General features: G+C 39.3%; 2 protein-coding genes across 7 annotated transcripts in view; both read left to right on the forward strand.

Annotated features, from left to right (window-relative positions):
• LOC134223879 (uncharacterized) overlaps positions 1-3,725 on the forward strand; it is a 40,182-nt gene extending 36,457 nt beyond the window's left edge. For 4 of the 6 annotated variants that reach the window (XM_062703107.1, XM_062703103.1, XM_062703104.1 and 1 more), the window contains one exon: positions 1,943-3,725. In XM_062703107.1, coding sequence (XP_062559091.1) covers positions 1,952-3,373 — 1,422 coding nt within the window. In that variant the 5' untranslated portion in view covers positions 1,943-1,951 and the 3' untranslated portion in view covers positions 3,374-3,725. Of the gene's footprint in view, positions 1-1,153; positions 1,391-1,456; positions 1,561-1,942 lie in introns of those variants that run through there. The other 2 variants (XM_062703108.1, XM_062703102.1) reach the window with 2 other exon arrangements.
• Positions 3,726-21,527: 17,802 nt separating this feature from the next.
• The window catches only part of LOC134219247 (histone-lysine N-methyltransferase, H3 lysine-79 specific), a 442,335-nt gene continuing 441,364 nt past the window's right edge, over positions 21,528-22,498 (forward strand). Inside the window, exon 1 of the mRNA XM_062697950.1 lies at positions 21,528-22,252. The gene's annotated coding sequence lies outside the window, so the exon portion shown is untranslated. The remainder of the gene's footprint in view (positions 22,253-22,498) is intronic.

Here is a 22,498-nt window from a genome sequence, read left to right on the forward strand (position 1 = left end):
GAAACTCTTTTGCACAACTTATAATTACGATTTACTGTGCGCTGAATCTGTTAACTAACGTACATTATCAAATTTACTGAAATTTTAAACTGATTTTTGCAATCAATGTAGTTTTGATGGTATCATGGAAAAATAATTATTATCTTACGATCGAGAATAATTATTATCATACGACACTGAGCTGATGAGTAGTCCAATCTCCAATTAGATTGTCGAGTAGGTAATTGAAGATGAAAATGTATCACTCTAAATAAGATGGAATTAAACGATTGTACGATCGTTTTGAGGATAAATATTAGTTTTTTTTTACTTTTGCTAGCATTAGGTACATCAACAACTAGGACAATTTTTTTCATTATTTCTTTATTAAAGTGATTTTTAAGTTGGACAAAGCTCATCACTAACAACTGGGACAAGCCAAGGTAATATGTTTTGTATTTATACAACATGAGGTTAACACGAAGACCCAAGAGAACAAGCAATTTCTAAGTAGAAAACTTCAGCATATTCTTGTTTTGTATTATTGGTCTACGTAGTTTAACAAAAACATAGCACATACAGAAAAAAAACATTACAGACAATCAGTACCTAATCATATGTGCCGATAGGGGCAAGCTCCAATATTCACATTAACGCCGCGTGATTCATGTTATGGAGCCGAGGTTGTATTCCCCCGTTTGACTTGATTGTTTGAATGTCGTGAGATAGTCGAATGAAACTGTGGGAGTCGCTTTGTGAATGGTATCGTAATCTGAAACTGAATTACTGATCGATGTCTATCATTACCATTTTTTTTAACGAATGCAACACATTCAACAGTTCGATTTCAAAATTGGATTCTCGTTTGCGTTTTAAACGGGTTTTTGAATAAATTCCATAAGAATTGTTTCGGTTTTCGTTGTCGCACCCTGTCTTTCGCAGTTACGGGTAGAAAGAGACGTAATGTACCCACTGCTGGTAGACGTCTGCAAACTACATACACAAGGTATACAAGAAGGGAAGTAGAAAACGAGCAGGCAGTAAGATGTTGATTTCTCAGCTATTCCGTCGGTTGGTTGGCACCGGACTAGTTAATACCATAAACAGAAGAATCGAGCTTTGCTTGCGAGTCGAGTTTAGTTGTTTCGTCATAATCGTACTCTGCTGCTCGGTTGGCTGATTCAGAATCCAGAGTCATACAGTTGTTGTAATTGATCGTGTGGCATTCTGTATTTACTACATTTCTACACATCTCAAAAGGGTTGCCCCAACTGCGGTGCATTTTGTTTTGGTAGTGTTCAGCTCATGATGGAAGGGGTTGAGGCTAACAGGTGTTTGTTAATTTGACGCGCATTTTGTGTGATAAGGTCGCCCCAATTGGCAGCATAGTGTTCTTCTACGTGATCACGAAGTAAGTGTTTGGTGAGATCAGCTCGCCCATAGTAGATTGTGATGCAAAGAGATTTGTAGTACGTATTTAACTTTATCATCATCAGAAGCAACTCTTCGGAAGTAGAACCTGTAGACGCTGAGTCAATGGTTGCAGACAACCGCTCGATGAAGAGTGACGGCAGTTTTAAGGTGCTTTATTTGCGGTTGATTGCCTTTGTTATCTAGAGAGCACTTTCTAGCACATGTATTTAACCCACATTTTTAGCCCAAAATGTCATCCTATCTTACATGATCTACCACACTCACCTCCGCCAGTGCTATTGGTTCAGAGCAACTCTAAATTATAGTAGATAAGATTCTAATCTTGAGTGACTAATGATTGATGACCGTACCTATTATTATCCGTTCGCGCGATTCAAAATTGGCACCACAAACCTTCCGCAACACTTCCTTTGTTCTCACAGTTTCACAGATTGAAGTGGTAAATCACTTCATGATTTGATGCGATTTTGTTTGCATCACAAATTTCTCACAGCAATGACTAATCCCGTTCCCATTGATTTCATTTTAGGCCGATATTATGAAATTTCACAACTACAGTAGTCCGCCAGAGAAAGTGAAGACACGATCCGTCAGTTCATCATCGGAGCAGGAGTCCACACTTCTCGAGCAAACCACGGCACAACAGCGGCAGAAATCAACAGGCGGCCAACATCAGATACAGCAGGTTAGCCTGAAAAAGAAAATTACTCCTCAGCAACTGCTCGAGCTGCAGCAGCAGCGGGAACCACTGGCCAAGCGACTGCGCCTCGACGAGTCTGTTCCCGACGAGGTGGAACAGCAATCGCCCCAGGGTGAGGACGAAATCGACACATCGGCCACAGAATCGGAAACGGAAATGGATCAGAGTACAGATAATGAAATGATAGTCTCACATCCTTCGCAGCGGTTAGATGTCAACGCGTTGAAGGCGAAGGCCACGACAACGGCAATGGTTGTAACGACAGATGATTCCGACTATGGGCCAAATGACAAACACGGTCAAAAGAAAGTTAAACGGAAAATAGTCAGCAAACCGTGTAACAACAACACATCGACGAAAGCGAAACTTCAGATGGTGCATGAATTCCCCACGCTATTCCTGGGGCTGAGGCGCAATCGCATTTTCCTAGTAAACTCCCTAGCGCAGACCTTCGATCTGAACCAACGGGATATCATCTTGACCCTGCGTAAAATCAAACTAAACGAACACAATGCTCGGTTAGCGAGCGTTTTTGGACTGACTGACAGCGAGGTGGACATCCTGTTCCGAACGAGTGTGCCTAAAATTGCCGACTGTTTGCGGAATTTCATCGTGTGGCCGGATGATGTCACCATGAAACTGAACGTTCCCATCTACCTGCGACAACACTTCAACAAAATCCACCTGATCCTCAACTATCTTGTGGTGAAAGTGCGGCAGAACGCCGTCAAATTCCTCTCACAAGCGCAATCGGAAACGTCCTACTGCGAGGGAGACCAGTGCCACAAACTCAAATACCTGGTTGCCTCCTCCCTAGATGGCTGCGTATGTTTCGTGTCGCGAGGATTCGGTATCCAGACGGAAGATGACGCCGTCCTGTCGCAGTCCGGCTTTCTCACCAAGTTCAAAACCAACACGAACCTCATCGCCGGCAAAAATTTCCACAATTTCGAAGATCGCTTAACCAACGGCAACGACCACGATCACGAGAACAATAATGGCGGAGGCGAATCTGATCTGGACCGAACGCTTCCCACCAGCGAAGAGGGCGACAACTTCGGCGAAATCGTTTCCGAGAAGATCAGCAAAAGCCGGACGTTCAAGCTGAAGAGTTACATCGAGAGTGTGTTGGAAAGCTTCCAGGGGCACATGATTTTGTCGCCGATGGCGTGCGTGGACGTGCGGTCCTTGGAACTGTTGGACGATATCGTGGTGATCGTCGGGGCGCTCATCAACCTGCAGAAGCAGGAGGTCGAATAAAGATGCTGTTGTTGCGACGCGCGTTTGTTTGTGGGTATGTGTGTATATTTAGCAGGTTCATGCCGGCCGGGCTGCCTTAGATTGGGCACATCTGAAACTCAATTTCGCCCGTAGGATCAGTGCTTTTATTTTGTTGACGATTTTTGTTCTTTACGGAAGGTTTATTTATCACTTTCTGATACCCCGCGATTTCGTTTAGGGCTATTTTGGATGGGGGTACGTAACCAGCACTTGTGGTTCGAGTACGCTATGCCGTATTGTAGATAATTTATTATAATTATTATTATTATTATTAACGTAAGTTTAACTCGAGTAGTAACGTCGTAAATAAAGTTTACTAATGAAATCTAAATTACCAGAGGACGATGGCACGGATAAGTTCAAGCAACTGATTCGTAACGCTAAAGTTAAACTGCAACAATTCTTGAATAGGACAGAGAACTAGTAGAAGTCAAACAAATAGTGAGAAAGAGTAGGTTCTTATAAGAGGTTTAATATATTGATCCACGTTTTGAATAATATTCATGTTGGGCATTTGAAGTGATTTTCGAATTTCGCAACATTGACTTACAATGGAACGTTTTTATTTATTGAAATAAAATCAAAGAATATGGTTTTTGAACATATTCTTCAAATTTGAGAGATTTTTTAATTTACAAAGGATCGCCTGTCATGATCAAGCGTGCTATTCCGCTCAATTCCAATACTTGTGTGACTTTATTGTGTTAGGCTGTTCTAATTTCTTTAGCATAACAACCGGTAAGAAATAGCTGGACGAAGCCTTGTGGATGATTTTAACCAATTTATGGGAGTAACTGGAATAGGCAACAATTAATCAGTATCATGTTGGGTTATCAGAAATCGAACAACGGAGATTTGTTTATTTTTAGGTCTTTCTAAGGTTAATTCTCTAACTAAAATCGTATTCGAAAATACAAGTGACAGTTAATAATTACGAACAAATTTTTTCACGTACAAACTTCATTTGTCGTGCTTTTTCCATGAAGATCCATGTGTTGAGTTTGCATGTGCCCTAGCATGCATGCATAGAAACCGGTGTCGATTAAAATATGAGACACTGAAATGATTTTAATAATCTTATCTTTCCATAAACATATTTCAAGTAGTGGAATTTTACGTGACTTACTGGTCCTTTTATAACTGGAATTCTCAGTCAGAAAAAATAAAGCTGGTAGGAGAAACCGCTAAATGTTGAACGGCTAATTATGTCGCCTATTGTTGAACTCCCATAAGAAATGCACGTGCGTTCAACAATAGGCGAATAAATTAGCTGTTCAACATTTGGCGAATCACCCTATATGTTATGTATATAAAAATCAACATTATTTCGCTAGCATCAGCCTAAATTGTCTAAAATATTTTGAACAAGGATACATTACGGGTAGAAGAAAATTATTTCTTCTATCTAGTGTGTGCGTTTTTAAATATTCGAATTGGCGATTAATAGTTTTACTCTTCGTGAACCAGAGATGGAACAGCCAAGGGCTCAAACCGTTCTTCTAGGCAATTTGCCAGCTATTATCAAATAATTGAGCTCATACCAGGTTCTCTACAATTTAGGGCCGTAGTTCAGCATTACATTTCTGTGGAAACAGACCTGTAGAAGCAATGAACAAAAAAATAAATGCGAAATTATTCAGTTTTAAAGCTTAGTCGCATTACGGTATGAAGATACTGTCAACAATATAACTATTTCATTTTTTTACAGTGGCTTTAGAAACAAATTGCGTGTCCATTTTTCCTTAAATATGTTTGGGGCTTCTATATAAAATCTCGAAGGTATTACATGCTACTAATAGGAACCTACTTAAAAAAACTAGACTGTACTAGAACTAAATAAATATCAAAATACAAAAAAAAACATCCAGGACATAATTTCAAAGGATAGCAGAGCGTCAACTACAGAGAAAGCTTATAGAAGGAAAGTTTGATTTTACAAACGAAAAAGTAAGAACAGTAAGTGTTTAAAGTACTACACATTCATAACAGCACTGAAAAATCACTTCTGTCGTTAATCCTAGCAGTAATCACGTTCAACGCAAATTCAACTTTCGAATATCACCGCTTTTACTTGGAGTGTGAACGCAATTATTTCGTTGCAAATTCAGAACAAACAACTGCTAAGCCTAATTTTGGTGATCGTTCATGGGGGTGCAGATGCACCCGATAGAAAAGTGGTCGTAGTGATGTCCAGCCCCTATGGCTGTCGTGTCGAACCCATACGATAATTTGAATTAGGATTTACATACATACATACAAAAATGTAATATTTATTATCGAAAAGTAAATTGTCACAACTTCTATTAATAACACGCACCGGAAGGGGCGCGGAAGTTTTAACTCTTATTCTGTTGTAGCCGTTAAGGCGAAACAAAATTAATAAGCGAGTGCATTTGTGCTGCTATTAAAAAAGCTGCAAATGAAACTCAACTAAGGCTCTGTCTCAATTGGATAATTAAACTGAAATTAAACTTAGAAGTGACATTTCCATAATTATCGAATAACCCTGCTCGCAGAGCAAGATTACTTTTGACAGATATCGAATCATTTTCCATCGATGTCCTATTGGAATTGCTGGGTAGCACCAGCCATTCTTATAACGGGGTGATTTTTAAATTTTCGAACTGTCACTTTTAAGTTTAATTCTCCAAATGAGACAGACCATAATAAGTAGAACGTAATAAATTTATTATTACTGCAAAATATTAGGATGTTCATTCAATATAATCAAATAAGTCTGCAGGAAAAAGGAGAAAACTAAGAAAAAAAAGTGAGAAAAGTAAGTCTTATGAATACGAATACGGAAGGCAAAACACAAGTTGATTTTGATCGCCAAGAGATTGGATTGTAAAATAGAAAGAAGTCAAAAAAAAGGAAGAGTATGCGAATAAATGCAAGTTAAAGAAAAATGTACATAAATTGAACTATGCAAGGAAAAAAAACAGTTAGGATAGAATAATAGCAATTAATTAACCATTTTTATCAGTGCGATAAAGAACATATTACATTGCAAAACCAATTGACGGAAAGAAGAGCCACATTATGCAGGCGTATCAGAAAAGAAAACGAATAATGTGAAACAAAGTTAATGCCGATAACCGTAAGCTTTCGCAAGTAAACTCGTGAAACGTTTGAAAAGAAAAAACTCTAAATGAATAAAATTATTTACAAGCAAGTAAGATTCTTATGGTTCTGCTTTTGACTATTCAATGATATCCGATATTTCATCTGAGCGGTAGCAAATTTATACTTGATTGGCTTCTTGGGCTTTTTTCGTGATTCGTTCTCCTTGTACTGTTCCTAACAACGTTCAATCAATAAGTTACGTTATGTTTCATTCACTCAATATTCTTATGTTCATCTACTGCAATGTTTATAAACCTAGTCCAATTGGAACATAAAAATGAATCCTAAAAGCGAAGCTTTACTTTTCTGAAGTTAACAGAAACTTCGAAAACTGAAGCTTCAGCATACAGCAGCGTAAACATAAAAGCAGCAATACATAAATGTCACCTCCATGCAGCTCGATTATTACCCAACCCAACTTTCAAAAACTCCAAATGCTCGTGAGCATTATCCGATTTAGTGAACCTTTTCAGATAGTCAGTTTGGTTCAGCAACGAACTCTATTATAACGGAGCGATCCTGCCACGATCCGTCTTCGAATTTCTCTGCTGGTATCGTTTTCGACAGTCACCAGTGAGCCCAAGTACACAAATTAAACCCCAACCTCGATTTCGTTACCACCGTGGTGTGTGGCTTACGTTGTCCTTTCTTGTTGTAATTCGCTTTAGGCTTGTTGATGACTAATCCGACCCCCCTAGCTTCCCTCTTCAGATCTGGAGCAGTAAAACGTGTTTCTTGCGCGCGTGCTCCCATTTGGTCTCCATACCGCCCACATTGCCATTCAGGTGCACTTCGTAGTACCTACTGGCACGGGTTGGGAAAAATCAAATTTTCGAAAAATCGAGAATGATCAAACTCACCCGCGATTTTACTTTTAAATTTTCAAGTGATTAAAAATCGCCAGCGATTAAGAATCGTTTGAAAATCGTATCTTGATTTGATGCATTTACCGTTACATTTTGAACTCTTTTTCCTCACTAGCATGAAGCTATAACGCCAAATAGAAGATATAACGGGACTGTTGGCAATTATCTATTATTAGTGAAGATTAATGATTGAATGAAAATTCTGTGTTTATTATCGTTTGAGTACAAAATTTGAGAAGTTGTCGCCGGCGACAACTCGCCTACTGTTTTCACGTGAAAAGTTTTCACATGAAAATTGCAATCATGATCGTCTGATAATGATTAAGCACAACACTGGGCACCACATTTGGACAACATCACACTTATTCGTAGTAAGGTTCGCGTTTATGTTCATATACATGTCAGACTTCAACAGTAGCCACATTTTCGACGTAGCGGCAGCAAACCTCCCACCCCCTTCTTTATCTAATTAAAAATAAATCTGCCCACTTCGCTCGATGTGCTCCACGCCGCGCCGTCTCGCTTGCCGCCTCGTACCTGCCGAACCGGAAGCGAACACCATCTTTGATGAGTTGCTGTCCGGCATTCTTGCAATATGTCCTGCCCATCGTACCCTGTCGGCTTTAGCTACATTCTGGATACTGGGTTTGCCGTAGAGCTGGGCGAACTCGTGGTTCATTATTCGCCGCCACACACCGTTTTCTTGCACACCGTCTCTCGAATACTCCGAGTGCTTGCAAGTCCCCCGCAAGCATCGTCTATGTTTCATGTCCGTAGAGGACTACCAGTCTTATTAGCATCTTGTGTATGACACATTTGGTGCGGTGATGAATCTTTTTTGACCGCAGTTTCTTCTGGAGCCCGTAGTAGGCCCAACTTCCACAGATGATGCGCCTTCGTATTTCACGACTAACATTGTTATTTGCCTCTAGCAAGGATCCGAGGTAGACGAATTCCTCGACCACCTCGAAGGTATCCCCGTCTATCGTAACACTACTTCCCAGGCGGGCCCTGTTTCGCTCGGTTCCGCCAACAAGCATGTACTTTGTCTTCGATGCATTCACCACCATTCCAACTTTTGTTGCTTCACGTTCCAGGCGGGTGTACAGTTCTGCCACCTTTGTAAATGTTTGGCCGACAATGTCCATGTCATCCGCGAAACAAATCAATTTACTGGATCTGTCGAAAATCGTACTGCGGCTGTGACACCTTCTAGCGCAATGTTGAACAACAGGCAAGAAAGTCCATCATCTTGTCTTAGTCCCTGGCGCGATTCAAACGCAATGGAGTACGCGCTTGAAATCTTCTCACAGCTTTGCACACCATCCACCGTTGCTCTGATCAGTCTGGTGAGCTTCCCACGGAAGATGTTCTCGTCCATAATTTTCCATAGCTCTCACGGCATTTTTGAAGGATTTGCCGTACAGTAAAGATCTGGTCCGTTGTCGAGCGGCCGTCAACGAAACCGGCTTGATAACTTCCACGAATTCATTTCATTCACTAATGGTGACAGACGACGGAAGATGATCTGGGATATCACTTTGTAGACGGCATAAAGGGTGGTGATCGCTCGAAAGTTCTCACACTCCAGCTTGTCGCCTTTTTTGTAGATGGGGCATATAACCCCTTCTTTCAACTCCTCCAGTAGCTGTTCAGTTTCCCATATTCTGACTATCAGTTTGTGCAGGTAAGTGGCCAGCTCCGATACCATCCTTACTAGCTGATTTATTAGTCTTTAGCTGTTGGATGGCATCCTTAACTTCCCTCAAGGTGGGGGCTGGTTGGCTTCTATCGTCCGCTGAACTGACGTAGTCATCTCCTCCACTACCTTGACTTTCACTGCCTGCACGTATTTAAATGTTCATCGTAGTGCTGCTTCCACCTTTCGATCGCCATACGTTTGTCCGCCAAGATTCTCCCATCCTTATCCCTGCACATTTCGCCTCGCGGGACGAAGCCTTTGCGGGGTGCGTTGAGCTTCTGATAGAACTTGCGTGTTTCTTAAGAGCGGCACAGCTATTTCATCTTTTCACACTCCGCTTCTTCCAGGCGGAGTTTCTTCTCTTGAAAAAGGCGGGTGTGGTGTATCCGCTTCCGTCTATAATGTTCCACGTTCTGCCGGGTACCGTGCTGCAGCGCGACCGCCCGCGCTGCGTCCTTTTCGTCCAGAATTTGTCTGCACTCTTTTTAGAAACAATCGATCCGTCCACTTCGTCCCACATACCCGACGTTGTTCTCCGTTGCGTCGTTAATGGCTGCTTAACCTGTATTCCAGCAGTCCTCAAGAGAGGCCCCATCGAGCTCACCCTCTTCTGGCAACGCTGCCTCGAGATGTGCGTATGCAGTGGCGACAGGTCTCTTCAGTCGCTCTAGATCGTACCGCGGCGTCGATAATGTCGGAGAAGTGCCGTCGACCAATTAGAACGTGGTCGATTTGTGAATCTGTCTGCAGTGGTGATCTCCAGATGTACGTATACGGAAGGCTGTGTTGGAAGTAGGTGCTGCGAATGGCCATATTCTTGGAGGCGGCGAAATCAATTAGTCGTAGGCCGTTTTCGTTCGTCAGCCGATGAGCGCTGAACTTTCCAATAGTCGGTCTGAACTCCTCATCTTGGCACACCTGAGCGTTCAATTCTCCTATGATGATTTTGACGTCGTGGCTTGCGAAGCTGTCGTACTCACGTTCCAGCTGCGCGTAGAATGCGTCGTTATCATCATCATTGCTTCCGGAGTGTGGGCTATGGACGTTTATGATGCTGAAGTTGAAGAACCGGCCTTTGATCCTCAATCTGCACATTCTCTCATTGATCGGCCACCACCCGATCACGCGCCTTTGCATATCGCCCATCACTATGAAAACTGTTCCCAGCTCGTGTGTGTTGCCGCAGCTCTGGTAGATGGTATGATTACCTCTAAACGTTCGCACGTTAAGGTGGTTATACAACAAAGCCACAAATCGGCCATCTTGGAAACCACGTGCTTTTTCTAGTGATTTTCAAGAGCACGAATTGAGAGAACAACAACGCCCATGGGGATCACAACATCTGTAGTTCGTTTGATTACTCATGCTAAGCAATCGACTTTAATTTCAGCATTGTACAAAAAATATTACGCTGGTTTTGAACTTTTCATAATAGGAGTACAAAACCGTGTGGTGAATTTGAAATTCACCACATGGCTTGATTGTATAATCACCTTAAGGTGATTATAGAATGAAGTCCGTGGTGAATTTCAAATTCACCACACGTTTATCTACATACATATCGAAAACACCATAGTTCCCACCGGGGTTGGCTACCCGATCTTCCCTAAGGTTGCTCGTATCCCGGTCAGCGCCACGAGGAGGTAGGGATCGGAGTTGCTGTGTAAGAGGCTAAGGACCGCGAGATGGGGTCTATTTCATTCCTTCAGGTACGCGAAGTACCAATGGTACGCTTTACCCAGCATTTGCCATGCCTTATAAACAATACTTTCAATGAAATGGAACCGGGAAAAGAAATAATTTAATCTCAATTTTTAAACATTGTTTGAAAGTGTATTCGAACTTATTGAACACCTTGTAGTTTACGTTGATAAGAAAGGATCATATCTCCCCTTGTCTTGAACCGAGCAAATGCCTGAATCGAAAGAAGGAGCCATATCCTTTGCATTATTTTCGGAATTGGTAATTACACAACTATTATGCCAATTGCATGTTATGGCAAACAGCCATTATGGTGAACGGAAGTTATGCCAAACGACTTTATGCCAAATGACCTATCACCATTTCATTTAATAACATCGTGTATTTGAGTGTTTTATGTATCTTTTCTCTCTACCCAACTATGTAATCGATCGCGCTTGAATCACAAACATGTGCTTCTGCCTGTCGTATTGAGGCGGGTTTGCTTCTGCTACGACAATAGAGGCTTGTTTGCAGCCGTTTATTCATCCACTTAGAATTCATTTGTTGATCAAAATCATTATCATATCAGGGGGGAAGGGGAATTTAATTTCTTTTTGCTCTTTTTTCATTTCAGAGAGCGAGCAAAGGCGCTTAAACCTAGGCTATTAGCCAGGGCAAGGCTAATACCTTCGCCCCATCCGAGGAAAATCATAATGGAGTGACATAAATTTCTTAGCAAAGTCACTCCCAACGTATTTCCACAAATTTTCTATCATTTGCTTATAATGATACTCCTAAACCACATACCCTACCCACCATCCAATTCCTTGACATCTATGAGGGCGTCGGTGAGTCGCTGGCCTCTCGTTAAGTAGATGTCATATCATCATTTCCTTCCCTTTCCTAGTAACGGAGAAGATGGGCGTGGCCGGCAATGATAGCTTTCATGTTTTATCATTTTGGACCCCCAATTGGATTTCCATTGAATTCCAAATGGAAATCCATAAGCAATTGGGGTAAGAAAGGTAAAGAATATACATGAAAAACTATCAGTATGCATATGCAATCTACGAAATACTCCGTTACAACGCAACACATCGTGTATTTGAGTGTTTTATGTATGTATCAAGCAGGGGAGATGCAGAACGTGTTATCAAATACTATGCGAATCAGACCGCATCGTGCTTTCGTGCTGTGCGGTTCTTTCTCTCTTTGCGGAAGGAAGTTTTTAATACTACCCGAAGCTATTTTAATTTCAACGGTGCTTCTTAGCGCTATTTGTACCCACTGATCCCGTTACGATCTTTGCAAGGACCCGTGCCTTCGTTTTACGTTGGACCCGTTTGCGGAAGTCAAATTCCGACAAGCGGTGGTAATCCTACAGGGACACCGTTCTGGGAAAAAACCTCTTAGAAGGTCACGTCTCCACGCTCAGAAATGAGTATTAATAAAACAAGAGGAAGGGGAGTCTCTGAATTCTCCACTTCCTTCAAAGAAACAAGGTTTCAAGACCGTCCTGCCCAAGCGCGGAAAAAATAAAAGGAAGCTGGAGACTTCAGATATTCCTTCTAAATCTAATGTTGACATTGTTTCTTCTCCTATCGAACTGAGCAATCAGAGCAATCGAATCTACTTTTAGCCCAGGTGATTCGATTCATGCGAAGAAACAAAGGATTCCGCCAATTGTGGTATCTGTTGCCGAGTTTTCTGGCTTTCGGAATGAAATCTTGATTCAGGGGATCAAGGTTTCATTTCAGATTGCCAGGAAGGGTAACTTCCGTGTTTTGCCGGGATTCTTTGACGATCGCAAACGTCTTCTTCAGTATTCAACTGAGAAGCGGCATAAATTATTCACGCACGAAAGCAAAACTGAGCGATTCTTTAGCGGTCTCCCAGTGATGATAAATCACTGGATGAGATTAAAATGGAAATTTCTCAGTTACTTAGATTTCCACCAGTCCAAGTAATTAAGATGAAAAAGGAATCTCGCTCTGGTACTTCACAGAGGGGTATTTCTCAAGAATTCTATTTAGTTCATTTTAACAAAAGTGAACTAAATACTATGAAAAAGTTTGGAAAAGGCCTGTATTATGTCTCATGTCCGTGTTACATGGGAACATTTCCGCAGGCCTGGAAATTTCCAAAACCCCACCCAGTGCCGTAAGTGCCAAAAGTGGGGTCATGGAACCAAACATTGCCACATGGATGCTAAATGCATGATTTGTGGTGGAATCTCTAACTCCAAGGACGCATGTCCTGTGAGAGAAGATTTCAATAAATTTAAGTGCGCCAAATTGTAGGGGCAATCATAAATCCAATTTCTGGGAATGCCCTTCACGAGTTTTTAATTCCCGTGCAAAATTGATTACGGGGAATTCCAATCGGATCCCAGATTCGAAGGGTAGAAATTTTACAAACGCTCAAAATTCGAAACCGGTCGAGCAATTCATACCCACCACAATTCATAAACAATTTTTGCTGCTCCTCAACGGGTAGCAAGCACTTCAGTAAATTCCAATGTTTCCAATGTACCTACGTATGCAAACATCGCTGCTGGTAGACCAAATTTCTCTTCTCAAAATGAGGTTTATACCCATGTCCCAACGGAAAATAACGGTCATGTTGCCGATTCAGGTAGCATGACTGCTTCCGATTTTGATTTTTTAACTGGACAATTGCATCACATGATTGATGCAATGTTCAAAGCAAATACCATTCCTGAAGCTGTTCAGGTTGGTATAAAGTACACACAAAAAATTGTTATCGGACTCCGTTTCAATGGATCCAAATAATTGTGTGAAAGTTCTAAATTGAAATGCCCGCTCTCTAAAGGGTAAGGAAGATGAATTATTCAACTTCCTAACAGTTCATAATGTGCATATTGCCATTATAACAGAAACTTATTTAAAACCAGGACTCCATTAAAAGAGATCCAAATTATTTTATCTACAGAAATGATCGTCTTGACAGCGCCTGTGGTGGGATCGCCATTGTCATTAATAGACGTATCAAACATAAATTATTTTCTTCGTTCGAAACCAAAGTTTTTGAAACCTTGGGAGTTTCTGTTGAAACAAATTTTGGACAATTTTCCTTCATTGCAGCCTACTTGCCTTTTCAATGCAATGGGCAGCAAAAGAATTTGTTGAAAGCTGATCTTCAAATTCTGACTCGCAACAAATCAAAATTCTTCGTAATTGGTGACTTCAATGCCAAACACCGTTCATGGAATAATGCTCAAAGCAATTCCAATGGTAAAATTTTATTTGAAGATTGTTCTGCAGGATATTATACTATTCAATATCCCAATGGCCCAACATGTTTTTCTTCCAGTCGAAATCCTTCTACAATTGATTTAGGGTAAGGGAGGTATTTTGGACCACTTTAGGAGATGGCCAAACAATTTTTCGAATAAAAGCTAGATTTTGTAATAATGCGTGATCAATTTCCTATGCAACTAAGAAGTGGTGAATGCTAGGTAGGATTTGTAGGTAAAAATATTTGTAAATCCCACCGAAAGAGCTAAACTATCGTAAATTCTGAAGATATGTTAGATTTAATTTTGGACCACCTGTTTTTATTTTGGACCACCTATTGCACATATTTTGGACCACTCGAATAATTGTGTATTGCTTGCAAAGTTATGTTACTATTTAAATTAGCGATCTCCATAATTTTCGGCGTTTCATCCTTTAAGTCCTTGTTAAGCAATACATTTTTATAAGCACTCAAAAGCTTAGAATAATATCTACTAGCTAAGAGTATTAAAACTAATATCAATTTCAGTACCACTCGGAACAGCTTCATCAAAGCAAAACAAACGTGTGGCCCATGACCGTGATGTATGCACCTGGTCACTCCTATCCTGCCATATTTTGTATGTAGTTTTCCAGATCTGTTCCATATGCGTCATTGATAGTTGTGGGTTGCCCGGTTCTTACTTGCTCTTTGCACATTCTTTTTCCAAACGAAACATAATCGTATAACACGGAACTCTGTTGCATTGGCAAGCATCACGGACGGAGAGCTCTAGCAAAGTTTGGTTCTTGTCATGGAGCTTTCTTAACTATTTTCGTATGAAAACAATGAAAACAGTAACATGTTGGTTTAATAGACATTTTTCTAGGGCTTACATAAATAAACGGTAATTTATAAATGCGGTATGAACAGTAGTTTATGAATTATTTGTTACTAGAGAAATAACTGGTTGGTAAAAACAAAAGTTATTATTATTATTGCCATCATTTAAGAGGCTTTCAGCCCTTGGCTGGCTCACCTCTCTGGTAGCAAAAAGGCAAAAGTGTAAGAGATCTAGGAACTAAATAGAAGATATGTCGAAAATATGTTCGGATCATTGAAAAATGAACCTATTTTGGACATGCCTCAGAATACTGTTTTTAAACTTACAATGTTTTGATCCAGGTCTGAAACTGCTTCAATTAGGTTCTAATAAGTCAACAACATCATTCATATGTTTTAAATCTATGTACAAATAAACTAACAGCTTTTGAAAATTGAATTCAATTTTTCCATGTCGTCTTGGTTTTGGTCTAATCCAGCCAGAATAAGTAAATACATGAAAATATTCTTAATAATGGTTATATTTTATAAGAAACAAATGTAGGAGATACTTCATGAATAGTTTCTTTTTGCAATAAAATTTAAATGTTGCAGTTTTATTTAGTTTTGTGTGATATAAAAGCAAAATTCAGCTAGGTGGTCCAAAATATGAGCCCGGTCCAAAATACAGCCGTTACCCTAGTTTTAACGGATTCAAGTCAGCTGTGTGGCCAATTGGTAACTCATGCTGACTTTGACTCTGATCACCTTCCTGTAACGTTTGAAATCTCACAAGAAGCCTTTTTTAATAAAATCAGCTCTACTTTTAATTATCATAGAGCTGATTGGGATTTAAATAAAACGTATATCGATAGGAATTTTGATGTTGATTTTTCTCTCGATACCAAAAGTGATATTGATAATGCTCTCGTATCTTTGACAAATTTAATTAAGGCATTGCAATTCCGAAATGTGAAGTTAAATTCAACTCCATTATTATTGACGACGATCTTCAGCTACTGATCCGTCCTAAAAATGTGAGAAGAAGACAATACCAAAGAACTCGCGATCCCGCGTTGAAAGTTATTTGGCGAGATTTGCAAAATGAAATTAAAAAACGTTTCGCTATTCTGAGAAATACCAACTTTGAGAATAATGTCTCGAAGTTGGATCCCAGTTCGAAACCCTTTTGGAAATTAACAAAATTCTTAAAAACCTCAAAAGCCAATTCCAGCGCTTAAAGAGGGAAATAAAGCTTTATTAACAAATGGCGAAAAGGCTCAAAAACTTGCTCAGCAGTTCGAGAGTGCCCATAATTTTAGTCTAGGTCTCACTAGTCCAATTGAGGATCAGGTTACACGGAGATTCAAAGACATTCTCAATCAAGGGAACTAATTTGGATGAAGTGAGATCTATTACTAGAAAATTTAAAAATATGAAAGCCCAGGTGATGATGGTATTTTCTACATACTTATCAAAAACCTGCCTGAGGGCCCTTTCTCCTTTTTGGATAATTTATTTATCTCATGTGTTCAATTGGCATACTTTCTCGATAAATGGATAATCGCTAATGTAGTTCCAATTTTGAAGCTGGACAAAATCCAGCTGAGGCTTCTAGTTATCCTTAATCAGTTTGCTTTCTTCAATAAGCAAACTGTTTGAAAAGATTATTTTAAATAGAATGATGGTTCATATTAATGACAATTCTATTTTTGCTGATGAGCAATTTGGTTTTCGCCATGGGCATTCAACCACTCATCAGTTATTAAGAGTTACGAACTTAATTCGGCTCAACAAATCTGAAGGATATTCGACTGGAGTTGCTCTTCTTGATATAGAGAAAGCATTTGACAGTGTTTGGCATGAAGGTTTGATTGTAAAATTGATGAATTTTAATTTTCCTCTGTACATCATTAAACTGATCCAAAATTATTTATCAGATCGCTCACTGCAGCTAAACTATCAGAATTCTAAATCTGATAGATTTCCTGTAAGGGCAGGTGTCCCCCAAGGCAGCGTACTAGGGCCCATATTGTATAACATTTTTACTTCTGACTTACCTGATTTACCACCAGGGTGTCCAAAATCTTTGTTTGCAGATGACACATGTCTCTCAGCCAAAGGGCAAAGCCTTCGTGTCATTTGTAGTAGATTGCAAAAAAGTTTAGATATTTTCTCCACTTACTTGCAAAATGGAAAATTTCCCGAATGCTTCCAAAACTCAGCTTATAATTTTTCCACATAAGCCGAGAGCTTCTTATTTGAAACCTTCTAGCAGACATATTGTCACTATGAACGGGGTTCCAATTAATTGGTCTAGCGAAGCTAAATATTTAGGACTTCTGCTAGATCAAAAATTAACTTTTAAAAATCACATTGAAGGCCTTCAAGCCAAATGTAACAAATATATTAAGTGTTTATATCCACTTATAAACAGAAAATCAAAACTTTGTCTTTAGAACAAACTTTTGATTTACAAACAAATTTTTAGACCTGCCGTGTTGTATGCTGTGCCAATATGGACTAGTTGCTGCAATACCAGAAAGAAGGCACTCCAGAGGATTCAAAATAAAATTTTGAAAATGATTCTGAAGTTGCCTCCGTGGTATAGTACCAATGAACTTCATAGAATTTCTAATATTGAGACATTGCAACAAATGTCCAACAAAATAATTTCCAATTTTAGACAAAAATCGTTACAATCTTCTATTGCAACGATTAACTCCTTGTACCCTTAGTATTAAATAGGTTAAGTTTAGTTTTAGTAGAAAACATTGTAATTCCTACATGGTTCAATTCAACCACAGGAAAAAAATTCTAACTGCCAGAGGCAATTGAAATGTATTAAGGTGATTATACAATCAAGCCATGTGGTGAATTTCAAATTCACCACACGGTTTTTATTATGAAAAGTTCAAAACCAGCGTAATATTTTTTGTACAATGCTGAAATTAAAGTCGATTGCTTAGCATGAGTAATCAAACGAACTACAGATGTTGTGATCCCCATGGGCGTTGTTGTTCTCTCAATTCGTGCTCTTGAAAATCACTAGAAAAAGCACGTGGTTTCCAAGATGGCCGATTTGTGGCTTTGTTGTATAACCACCTTAATAATAACTAAAAATATGACGTAGCAAATAAGGATGATAGTGTTAAGAAAACACGGAACACCTAGTCTAAGAGATGAATGCATGTATTAGATAATTAGCAAATAAAATTAGTTAAATAAAAATAAATAAAAATACTATGCGAATTGAACACATTAGATACTTCCTCGCCTTATGGCATCATGTTTAAAATACCGCTACTAGGGGGTTCACTATTGGGTCTTTTAAGAGCCAGTTCGCGAGAAGCACGACCCCCTTTCCAAGGGAGGTTGCAACGATGTTCTCCGATTTGGATGAAATTTTCAGGGTTTGTTCATATATGTAAGAGAAGACGTTTAGCAAATTTTCAGACTTTTTCATTTAGGGGAAGTGGGGTAAAATGGCCCTTCAAAAATTATTGTTAAAAAATCGTTAAAACCAAAAAAATGCAATAACTTTGGCAATGACTGATCGATTTTGTTTAAATTTTGCACGCTTTTTCTACTCAATTAGTACTTTATATCAAGTGGTTAATATGGTTATAAAATTGTTTACTTGAGGAGAAAATGACTTTTCGATAAAAATGGTCGTTTTTCAAAGGGAATATTTTTCACCAACAGATCTAGGATAAAAACTAAACCCGTAAGGCAATTAAGGAACTAAAGAGCTTTCATCTCATATTTAATTCAGAAGCGCCAACTCAAGAATTTCTAAGAAAAAAACAATTTTCTGCAACACTGTTTATTCTTAAGAAAGTTCGCACACATTTCGACCCTACTTATGTTGATGTTTTCCGATCTGATGAAAACTGTCCAAACTTTTTTGTCTAAGTGGAATGTAAAAACCAGAATTTTCTATTAGGGGAGTGTAGGGTAAAATAGTCCTTTAAAAATAAATGTCAAAAAATACATCATATTTTTATGTGAGTTCTAGCAGGAAATACATAAGTTTAAAAAAAACTGTTTCTTCTTCCTTTCAATCATCTATATTTTTCGACTCAATAGATACGCATATCCTTCGCTGATCTATATTAGATAGCAAACTATTTGCAGAACAATTTTCAACAGAAGTAAAATAGAACCAAAATAAGTGCCTTAAACATTAGCACGTCTTTCGCAAACTGAAACAAAAATGAACGAATTCGGCGAACGTGCTTGTTGATATTTTTGAATAAGCTACAATTAATGTGGGTACCGGTAGTGATGTTCCTTTTACATCTATGCGAAAAAAAAACAATTATTTTTAACGACAAACGAGCAATTTCGGTAAATTGGGTAAAGTAGCCTTGTAAAAATAAAATGTCAAAAATTCATAAATTTTTATATGTGAGCTCAAGCAGAATATACATCAAACTTATTGAAACTTATTTCAGTGCCCCGACTTAAGAACAATCAATCAAATTATGAGTTTCTGCACATTGCAATGTTTGTTTGCAAGCCAGTTTGTGAGAATCGCAACTCCATTTTATCGATGTTTCAGCATCTGGCTGAAACTTACAAGGTTTATTTAAGGTTATATCTACATATATATGTATTATAATCTGTAGATGAAACTATTTGGCAAAATATTGGGATGGGGAGAGAGGGGTAAAATAGATCTCCAAATATAAATAATGTTACGAAACAAGATAATCGTAACCACACTTCTTAGATTTGATTATTCCGACCCAACTGGCAACTAATCTAGTGATTTTGCTAGTTTGCTTCGAAATTCTTCCAAGCTTAGTTATTTTATGGTTTTTTATCTGTCAACAATTAAATCCTTCACAATCTCTCAATCTCAAAAAATAACGTGAACTAGTCAACTAGTCATGTCATTTCTATAATATTCCGGCGGAGGTATTGTAAACTTAGCGCCGTCTTAAACTCCCGTTCAAAAATATTGTTCCACCAAAATAAATGCTTTAGCTAGTTTCCATCCATTCGGAAGTGAGAACATTTGTTTTGGTACTTCAACACGGTAGTCTATTCCTCGGTGAAAAAAGCAATAGATAGATTTCTCAAAAAGTATTGCAAGCTGTTACTACCCAAGTACTACTTCTTAGCAAACCACACCTTATGGTTGGTTGGAAATATGTTCATAAAAGGTTAGTAAAGATTTCAAGGGAAAAAGGCTGATATTTAAAGCATCATTTTTACAATCAACTACACAGTCTTGTTGAGGTAGACAAGCACTTTCAGGTGGTGTAAATTAAGCCGAGAATAAAACAGTTTTGCTTGGTAATCTTTTAATTAATTGATTAAGCGATCTACAATTTTTATATTTTATCTATGAGTGTAGAAACGTGTATCCTAAAATTTGAAGTATTTTCATGAGGGGTGTGTTTTCTAATCGTCAGACAATTGATACTCTATCCCATAGTTTCCCAAAGTGGTGGGTCGCGGGTTTAGTTTTTTATCCTAGATCTGTTGGTGAAAAATATTCCCTTTGGAAAAACGACCATTTTTTATCGAAAAAGTCATTTTTCTCCTCAATAACTTTATAACCCTATTAACCACTTGGTATAAAGTACTAATTGAGTAGAAAAAGCGTGCAAAATTTAAACAAAATCGGTCATTCATTGCCAAAGTTATTGCATTTTTTTGGTTTTGGCGATTTTTGAACAATAATTTTTGAAGGGCCGTTTTACCCCACTTCCCCTCAATGAAAAAATCTGAAAATTTGCTAAATGTCTTCTCTTACATATATGAACAAACCCTGAAAATTTCATCCAAATCGGAGAATATCGATACAAGAGGGGGTCGCGCTTCTCGCGAACTGGCTCTTAACCTACTTTCCTGAGTGGGTGTTTCAGGGATACCTTGAATAAATATATGTAAGTATTAGGGAGTTTGTTTATATGTAAATCTTTTTTTGTCCTCTTTGATCTGTAGGTTCCATTTCCGATATGCTTATACATGATCCTCCCTAGAATGTTAATCCCAGTAATCAGTTACAATGTTTTGGGGTCCATTATACGTAGAGAGTCCATTACCAGCATACATTCCCAACCACAGTGCAGTTTTCACCATTTCTATATTATCAAACTTTAACCACAATGACTGACCATTGAAAGCTTCATACCAGCTTTTTCTTTGACACACTCAAAGCTACATGCTCTGGTCTAAGCTTTTTGTGCTTACCTACCACGTGCTCATACCACTGCTGATCGATAGATTTGTTTTCACCCGCCCCGCTGCGCACTTATTGGTCGATGATGGTAAACTCAAACTCGCGCCGGGCGGAAAAGGAAAACTACAATGTTTACAAAACATTGCAGCTTTCCTTCCACGATTTTTCCGCGAGAACGTGAGATGCCATGAGAGAACGTAAGGGAAATCAGAGAGCAAAGCGAATCTCCTTCGGAGTTCAGCTCGACCGTGAATGAACCAAATGGTTGCGGGAGTTTCTCGCTTGTTGGGTGGTTTTTGATCGGGATATGTTGCAAGAGACAAGTGAGCGAGGCTCCACACCGGTTCACGTGGTTAAGTCTTATAAATCTGGTTTGGGCTTGGGGCGAACCAGTGAATTCAACACAGCTCCAATTCATGTTCATGTCTCTCTGCCACCCCTCTGTTTTGCCGCGCGCGCGTTGACGGCCGACAAGACGACGGCGACGGAATGCTGAGCTGGAAGTAAAAGGAATTTGTCAGTTTGCTTTCAGCGTTCATGTGTAACGGTTGTGAGGCAGTTTAGTGGTGCTGGCGATAAAAAGTTGATCCGCGCGAATTTGGGCTTTGGAAGGGACCTCCAGACGTGCAGAAGTGGGAGCATTTAAGAAAGTTTTCGTGTCGCGATCTGCGGATGCGGATGTGTTGCTGTTGTGTTTCTTGATTCTCGTCTCGTCGCACTGCCGGCTGCTGGGGCGTGTGAGAGTGTGTTCACAGAAGGGAGAAGAAGTGTTTATACGGCCGGACCGGTGGGCCTTGTCCCGCGTGTACCTACTTGAATCGGCGGGTGTAAATTTTTGTGGTTTCGCTAAAATATCAAAGAAGCTCGGTGTGAAGCAGGAGCAAAGGAAAACGGTACCCGCTACTCTGAAGAAGTGATCATTCGTGGCCGAGCCCAGCACCGCCCAGCAAAGTGAAACCTAGGTGTACATGTTCGAGTTGATGGGCCTGATGGAATTGTAGATTGTGTGGATCTAGCCGAAGAAGACAACCGCCAAAGGGCGAAAGAAGCGGAGTGCTAGTGCTACTTTCTGAGTGCCCTTAAGCGATAGTGGGAAGATTGCAACGTGTTCTGGATAACTTGATGTCCTAAAAAGAGTTCAACAGGTTGATATCGGATTACAGTCTGGAACTTTGAATTACCTGATAATAGATGACTTAATTGGATGAGAACCGGAATCACAAAAAGTGAGTAACACTAATGATATAAACGAAATTATTTGTTCGAATGATGGTGTTATAAAAATATAGTAAATAATGCTTCAGAATCAGAATCGAGGTCCAAAAAATGATTTTTTCATAGTACAAAAACGATACCATAGAACATCGTATTACTACACGTAAAAAAATTTAATGTTGTTTATTATTAATATTTCTAATACTTTTTTGCCGAAGCAGGCGCTTAATGACATGTATAAGAAAAAACTTATACAT

The sequence above is a fragment of the Armigeres subalbatus genome, chromosome 3, assembly GCF_024139115.2.
Source record: "Armigeres subalbatus isolate Guangzhou_Male chromosome 3, GZ_Asu_2, whole genome shotgun sequence".
NCBI classification, from domain to species: domain Eukaryota; kingdom Metazoa; phylum Arthropoda; class Insecta; order Diptera; family Culicidae; genus Armigeres; species Armigeres subalbatus.